The 8,372-nt window shown below is 54.3% G+C and overlaps 1 protein-coding gene across 1 annotated transcript in view; it reads right to left on the reverse strand.

Annotated features, from left to right (window-relative positions):
• Positions 1-6,841, reverse strand: part of HNF4A (hepatocyte nuclear factor 4 alpha) — a 31,674-nt gene extending 24,833 nt beyond the window's left edge. Inside the window, exon 1 of the mRNA XM_032838526.1 lies at positions 6,735-6,841. Within this exon, the coding sequence (XP_032694417.1) occupies positions 6,735-6,774 (40 nt within the window). The 5' untranslated portion in view covers positions 6,775-6,841. The remainder of the gene's footprint in view (positions 1-6,734) is intronic.
• Positions 6,842-8,372: the final 1,531 nt, after the last annotated feature.

Genomic DNA, 8,372 nt, shown 5'->3' on the forward strand with positions numbered 1-8,372 from the left:
GTGACTGTGACAAGCTACCAAGGACACAGAGCGTGACATACACTTTACCAAACACACAACACCCATGATCCGCTGCTTATGAGTCACAGTCTAGAACCTGTGTTATATCCCGTCCACATCACGCACATCACAACCTACTCCACGTGTACATTTATCCATTCTTGAACTATAACGGCCCACATGTGAACTTGCATAATTGACCTGCTCTATTTCACCCTGAACTGATCCCAAACAGTATCTTCTAGATACACGTGCCTTATATAAACGACACACCACTGTAAGATCTACTGGCTCTGTGATCTCAAGCAGGTTATTCTTTTGAAGCCTTGATTTCTCTAGTAAATGGGACTAACTTGTAGTTTGTGGTAAAGATTAAATTAAATAATATCATAAGCGTTCTTAGACCTCCTTCCCTCTCCCCCACCCCTGCAACCACCACTTCAAGGGTAAACTACAGGCCTTGAAATCAGAGCTAGGCCAAAATCCAGGCACTGCCAACTTCCCAAAACTATGACATCATGTCCACCCCTCCCAGCCTTAGTTTTGGCATCAGATAAATGGGTTGGTACCTCCTTCGTAGGGATGGTGTGGACATTAAATGACCAAGTGTAGGCCTCTGGTGCAACAGGGACAATTATCACTGGTGGTTGATTCCTTGACCCACTAGGCAACCCTCACGATCGGTGGCAATCAGGACCCCTGCTCAGAAGAGCTCCTGGGGATGGCCTGCCTGGCCTCGAACACACCTGAGGCCTCCACACCATCAGCTCAGCACCCGCTCTCACTCTCTGCCCCACCCCGTGGCCTGTCTGAGCCCACTCGACATGCGGGGGCTCCCAGCAGACAACAGAGGACCTCAGAGCTCACTGAGAGGTCCAACTCCTTCATCTTGTAGATGGAGAGATGGAGACCTCTAGAAGGGCAGAAGGGCTTACCTGGGGCAGCCGGGGGTGGGGTGGGGTGGGGGGTGGGTAGGGGTTGCCTCAGAGCCAGCTGTGGGCAGGGCGCCCCAGCCTCCAGTCTGGACAGCGGGTAAGAGAGCCGCCACTCTGGATCAGTTCATTTTCCTTTCAAACCACCGTAATGGCTAATGTTTCTGGAGAGATTCTGTGCTAAGTACGGTGGTTAGATCCTTCCACCACTGCTCTCATTTTATCCACTCTGCTTTGCAGAGGACAAAACTAAGGCTCAGAGACAAGGAGTGACTTGCCTAAGCCCACACAGGAGGGGCTGTCATTGGAGCCCAAGTCTGACCAGAAAGCTCACAGGCTTCACTCCCTATTTACTGCCTCCCTCCGGGAATCCCAGAAAGGACACCAGAACTCTGGACTGGGGGAGCTGGAGACTCCTTCACACCACTTCTTGGAGCTCTGGGATCTGAGGGGCCAAGGAGCCTGTCCCTGGTCACATGAAAGCTCAGAGGCACCCTCCCGATAGCGGCCACCGAAGGCTGCCTGGCATCTTGGCTTCCCCTGGGCGCTTACCACCCCACTATCTCGTCTTTCCTCGCCCTACCACCGCCGCCCTCCCCCCTCCGCCGGGGAGTGGTGCAGGGAACCCAGACTTATCAAGACAAAGAACAAAAGTCGTGGGGGAAAGAAGCCAAGAGCCATCTCCACTCTGGGGTAGGGCCCTCCAGTTTTGCCCCTTTGAAATTTCAAATTCCAGTTTGTGGACAAAGTCCTAAACTTTCTCACAATATAGGTCCCCAACCACTGACCAAACTCCAGTCCAGGCAGCCAGCAGGCCCAGGGCTGGCCTGGCCCTGCTGCTTCCCTTGGTAGCACTCGAGTGCAGGGGAGGGGTCCTGGGCCAGCTGGGGTCTGCCAGGCCACTCCTGCAGACAGGGACCACCCCACCCGACAGGGACCCCTGCCTCCCATCTGAGAGGACAGCTCTCTTCCTGGAGCTGGGATCTGTCGCTTGCTGGTACCAACAGCAGATAATCAGGTAGGCCCCCTCCCTTTTTTGGGCACCTTCCCTCCCCCTTGAATTCCTAAAACACTGCCCATACCACCCTCCTCACCTGGATAAGGCCACATTGGCTTAATTCAGTCATGACCTCACAGAACTTTAAGACTGGAAAGGGGGTCTCAACCAGCCCACCCATTTGGTGGATGGAGACACTGAGGCCCCCAGGGCAGCGAGCTGCAGGTTGAACCATAGACCTCAGGCCCCTTCCTGAGCCCCACAGGGCAGAAGGGTCCTGCTCAAGGCCACACAGCAGTGGAGGGAGCTGGGTGGGGGGGGGCTCGACCTTCAAAAGAAGACCCCAAGCTCTGTGAGGAGCCCTGCCCCTCATCCCAGCCCTCAACGGCCCTGGCAGTGCCTCCTGGGGACCCTGCACGGTAAAGCGTTTGTTCCCTCAGTTGCTGATGGCCACGGGGTTGCCAGAGGAGTACTTCCGAGAGGAAGATGAGGGAGCTCGGGGCTGAAGGCCAGTGGATTTGGAAGGAAACAACATTCATGTGGTTAACTGATAACCGAGCCCCATCCTTGGGCCCCCAGAAGCCTCCTTCCTCCCTCTCCTCAGTCTGATTAAGACGAACTTACTCGCCTGCTAATCATTGCTGAGCCTGTTGATTTTGCCTTAAAAAATTAACTGGGCATGAGTTTGCGGTTTGCCTCACCCCTAACCCTGAAAAGGCCTGGGTGGGCAGGAGGCCACCCAGGTTATGCAAGAGGCTGCTGGCCTCCCCACGCACATTCAGTGCCGTCTCTCCCGCTCTCCACGGGGTAGGTTTTGCTCAAGAGTCAACAGTCTGCTTGTTGCCCCTGCTCTGGGTCCTGAGCAAATTTGCTCTGTTACCAAAGAGAGATAAAGGCAGCTGGGGGGAGAGCTTTACAAACAGGGGTGCACAGCGGCAGCTTTGAGCACAGGATTCTAGAATCCTGCAGTGTCAGAGCCTGGAGAGTGCTGAGGAGGATGTGGGTCCTGGGGTCTTTCAAACGGGATCTGAGGCTCCTGGGAGCCTGGCAGGGGAGGCACAGGCCCCGCTTCACCCAGTGCCTCTCAGGCTTTTAGATTCCCTCCCCTTAATATTCCCTTCGTAGAGCCAGAGCCCACCAATGGTGGAACTGGAAAGATGCTGGGCCAGCCTCATCCCCTCATTTCCTTATGCAGACTGTGGGGTCGTGGGCGTCCTTGTCCGGGGACAGAAGGCTACCCTAGGTATTCTGATTCTCCAGCCAGCCCGAGAAGACAGGGCTCCCTCTGGACTCAGTGATGTGCTCTGGACATTAGTACACAAGATATACTGAAAACGTCCTGCTCTGCCATTCAGCCCTGCTCCCTGAGGCTGGCTGGAGGCGGACAGGTGCCTGGAGCCATCTAGAGTCTGGGGAGTTCACCTGGCCCTGGGCCCTGGGGACCCTCTGTGGAACAGCCCTGAGCTGTAACCAAGAGGTTCCAAGCCAGAACCCGCCTCAGCCACGTCCTCCCTCTGGAGGCGTCAGGCCCCAGAGAAAGCTGCAGGGCCCTTCCCTGACTCTGCTTCCTCACCTGCGGGTGGGAATAACCATACCTACCTCCTGGGCTTGTGAGGAGGAGGAAGCGGAGCGTGGACAGCCACGGCTGATGGTAACGCAGCTGTCCAGGGGGCTTTACATGGGTTAACTCATTAAGCCTTACAACCAGTCGATGAAGTAGCCAATCATTTTATCACCATTTTGAAGGCTTGAGGCACAGAGGGTCTGGGCCATGGGCCCTGAGCTCATACAGCATCTGAAGAACAAGAGCTGGGCTTCCAACCTGAGCAGCCCAGCTCCAGAGTCTGTGCTCTTAACCCCGGGGCCACCCTGCCCTTCCAGGGCTGACACTCGGTGCCCCCAAGGCAAGCTGGCTTCCACCGAGGCACGTGTGGGCTGTGTGCATGGTCTGGGAGGCCTGGAGGAGGCCTAAGGCAGGCAAGTCTGTCTCTGGGCTGGGGTGGTCAGGGATGGATTGCTGGAGGAGGTGACATCCTGGGCTGCAAGAACATCCAGAAGCAGAGAACACGGTGGGTGATGATGGAGGGACATGGAAGGCACGCTGGCCCGAGAGCAGGGCATTGTGGGAGATGCTGACCACAGGGCTCAGGGGGTAGGGTAGAGCGTATGGTCTGGAGAGTGATCAGGAGGGAAGCCAGGAGGACTTGGGTCTTTGGGGGCAGGGCCTGCCTGAGGGCTGCCTCCTGCCAGGTGGCTTGTGACTCTGGGCTGAGGCTGTTGTTGTCCCTCCTGTGTGTATCCCTCCTCCCTCTGGGTTATGTTCCTGACTTTATCTGCAGAAGTGACCTTCGGAGTGAGATGGGGCCTGCTCAGCCCCTGTGGGGCCTGGAGGATGATAGCAAGCTCCTGCCCGGCCCAGACCCTAGTCATGGTGTAAGGGATGAACCCCTAACCTGGGAACAACCCTGGGTCCCCCTGTACCCAGGTACTGAAGGGCCCCAGGGACGTGCCTGAGGGTCACTGAGATATAGTGTTTGGGAGTCCTGAGACTCAGGCCAGGGTTGCCGCATATAGTTGCACAGGTTGCTCACTGCACAAAGGTTCTCTGTTCCACTTACCAAACCAAATGCCCGTAGAGATTTATCTGCCCAGAGGAGAGTGCCTCGTTTATTTTCACAAAAGCTCCATAAAAGTCCTGCCTCAGCTCTGCTTCCAGTCACTGTGTGACCTTAGGCAAGGTCATATCCTTCCCTGGCCTTGGTTTCCTGTTTGAAAAGTTGTCTAGCATAAAGCCCAGCTTCGACCCTGATGGTGAATTAGAATCACCTGGGACCTTTAAAAAATGCTGATGCCCAGGCCCCACCCCAGACCAGTGATCAAATCTGGGGATTGGGGCAGGTGGGTACTAAGCATCAGTAGTTTTTCAAGTCCCTAGGTGATTCTGATGTGCAGCCAAGACTGAGACCCACGGTGGGAGCTAGAAAGGCCTAGATATGCATCCACGTTTTACAACTCACGAGCTACAACTTCAGTGAGGTTCAGTTTCCTCATCTGTAAAATGGGAATGATGATAGCTTCCTGTTAAGTCAGAATGCCCACTCAGCGCGGTGATATTCAGACACTGCCTGGCACTGTGGCTGGCATGTAGGGAGCTCCCGATTCTTGGTACCAATGACCAGTATTTTGCTATTGGCAAAATGAGACTGGCTTGAAACAAAGGGCCTTTCCAGGTCAAAAAATCAGGGACTCGGAGGCATGCTTTCTCTGTTCCTTACGTCAAGTCCTCACGCTCTGGTCTCTGTCTTGGCTGCACGCCTTTCATATTACTGAGGCCTTTTGATTATTATTATTACTTGATATTTTACCTCATTTATTTAAATTTTTAAGTTATTTTTTGGAATCAGTATTACATTCACGTGGTCCAAAAATCGAAACAATAAAGAAGGTGCACTTTGGGCACCTGGGTGGCTCAGTGGGTTAAGCCTTTGCCTTCAGCTCAGGTCATGGTCTCAGGGTCCTAGGATCGAGTCCCACATCGGGCTCTCTGCTCAGCAGGGAGCCTGCTTCCCCCTCTGTCTCTCTGCCTGCCTCTCTGCCTACTTGTGATATCTCTCTCTCTGTCATATAAATAAAAATAAAGTCTTAAAAAAAAAAAGGTGCACTTTGAGAAGTCTTGGTCCCCTCCCCAGCCACCCACCAGGCCACTCCCCCTCCTCACTACAGGCCACTTCTCCTCTCATTTCCCTAGCCTCTTCCAGGCTTGCTTCCTGCAAACCCAGCAGCATCCAAGGCCCAGGATTAGCACCCCCCGCCCCAGGCACTGTTCCCCACTTTCCTTTGGTCTTTACTAGCAGACTACACTCTCTTCCATTCCAGCTGAGAGCAAGCTCTGAGGAAGGAAGGGTTATTGCCCTCCTCCACAGGTGAGGAAACTGAGGCTCAGACTGCTGAGTGTTTGAGCTACCCCGACCTGGCTCCAGAGCCGTGTTTGTCCCCTGCCCCAATGTGGCTTTCCAGGAAACCTGGCCCAGTGAGTTTTGAAGCCAGACCTAAATTTCCAGGCTGGCCTGGCAGGAGGTGACACAGGGGTGGGCTGTCAGGACCCCCACTGTGTCTGGATGCCCCCCCCCCACAAAGACACAGAGAGGTTGAAGCAGGCAACAAAAAATGTCCACAGTTTTCCAGATGGTTACCCAGCCAGGGGACGTCCCCTGGATGGGACAGTTAGGGCCTGGTGGCCATGTCCTCTGGTGGCGTGAAGACTATCAGGAACTCTCTGCCAGCATCAGGCTGTGTGGCAGGCAGGGAAGGTCAGGATGGGGAGGGAAGGAGGCATGGTCCATGGGACAGGCCCAGAAGACAGAGACCAAGGGGATCCCCTTCCTGGAGGTCAGGGAGGAACACTTGGAATTCAAGGCACGGGGGGGGGGGGCAATGCCATCTTAACCAGTGTTTTCTGCCCAGGCGACCTCAGGGCTGCCTTGAAACTGTCCACCTGCTTCAGGCCACTAACTGACTGACTTTGGCCACTTTCCTTCTCTGCATCAGTTTCCCGAACTGTCAAAGGAAGATGAGGTAGTTGGTCTTTAGCTAAAAGACTCTGTAAGGCTCCCCTCGCCTCGTGGAGGGAATCTGGACCTGCCTTGATCAGGACGGCATCTGCCTGTCAAGAAGCCTTTCTGGCTTGGGGGCTCAGGGTACGAGGCCTCTGTACTGCTCCCAAATCCGGACTCCTCCCCGGGTCCTGTGTCTCGCTTCCACCACCCCGTGCTCCTGTCCAGGTAGCTGTGGAGTCAGAACCATACCTGGGGGGTGCCGGGGGAAGCCCTGGCCCCAGTCTGACATCCTCCTCCTGGTGCTATGGGGTCCCGCACAGTGAGCAACCTCTTCATCCTTGAGGGGGCTCCTGCCGCCACGCTGGCACCCAATACCCTCGGAGGGCTGCCAGGCAGTGTTAATCTCTTAATACTGGTCACAATGAGATTTCAGGGATGGTAGGAGGCGGTATCCATGGAAACGGTGGACCCGCCCAGGACCCATGCAAGGAATTAGCCGTAGGGCTCAGCAAGGGGGTCCTGGAGACCCAACCCAAACAGGAGCAGGAAGTAGAGCAGCCTTGACTCCTGGGTCTTGCCGAGGTCCTCCTGAGGTCTCATACCCCTCGCACTGCCTCCATCAGGAGGAGGACTTTGGCTGCCTGAGGGGTGAGGTTCCTGTGAAACTGAGGGAGCCATATTCACTGGGACACCCCTGTCACCTTTCTGAGGCTTAGTTTCTTCATCCTCTAATTTGGGTTCCAGTCCTTAACCCAGGGGCTTTTCCAGACCAGTGCAGGCTTCAGAGTCTGACAGACATGAGTTTGAAGCTCAGCTTTTCCCACTGAGACTGTAAACCCAGACCAGGCATTTCATTTCCCTAAGCCTCAGTCTCCTCATCTGTGTAATGGGCACAGTGATACCAACCAAACACAGTAGCATTGCTACAGTGCCTGACTGGTAGGTACGGACGGTCAGTGAACGAGCCTCCTCCTCAGCTGATTTCTGACTGCCCCACTTCATTGCACATCTGCCCCCCACTCTGCCACTAGAAACTTTCAGAATCCCACAGCTTCCCCTTGGCTCTAGCCTTTGCACATGCCAAGGCTTCTGCCCAGACTGTCACACCTTTCTTTTCTCTCCTTCCCCCCCTCCAAGTCCCATCTTTGTCGTCTTCCTCCAGCAGCCCCGCTGGCTTCTCCTCTGTGCTCATACAGCTCCCACCACTTTGCATAACCACAGTGTAATCAGATGGTGGTTCCTGCCTCCTCCACTGGACCGTGTCCCATTTACCATTCGATAACCAGGCCCCAGCTGGTACTTCACATAATGGGTCAGATGGATGAGTGAATGAAGGAAGGAATTTATCCCCCCAGTCATTTAACATGTGTTCACCACTTCCCATGTGCACTGTTGCAGGTGTGGAGACACAGATGGGAAGCCAACAGGCAAGGGCCACTCCCCTCGGGATGGCAGTTTTAGCAAATAAAAATACAGGATGCCCAAGGACATCTGAATTTAAGATGAACAATGATTGTTTTTTTTTTTAGTATAAATATGTACCAAATAACACATGGAACATACTTAAAAAACTAAGTTGCCTATTATCTCAAATTCAAATGTCAGTGGACATTCTGGCCCTCCCCACTCCCTCCCTCACAGAGCTTACATTTTGGTGCAGAGGTGTGGTGGAGAGACAGGAAGCAAGGAAACATACTTTTAAAACGAGAATTTCAAAGAGTGATGAAATGCAGCAGCAAGACTTTGAAATGGCAGGTATGACAGGGGCGTCTTAAGACAGGGTGATCTCCAGCCAGTGGCCCTGACCGGCATGGCCAGTCCTAGGCTCCAATGAGATGCATCTTTGGAAAAGTCCTTAAAGGATTTGAAAAGGGCGCGACAGAGGCT

This window comes from Lontra canadensis, unplaced genomic scaffold (assembly GCF_010015895.1).
Source record: "Lontra canadensis isolate GAN:19392208 unplaced genomic scaffold, GSC_riverotter_1.0 scaffold105, whole genome shotgun sequence".
NCBI classification, from domain to species: domain Eukaryota; kingdom Metazoa; phylum Chordata; class Mammalia; order Carnivora; family Mustelidae; genus Lontra; species Lontra canadensis.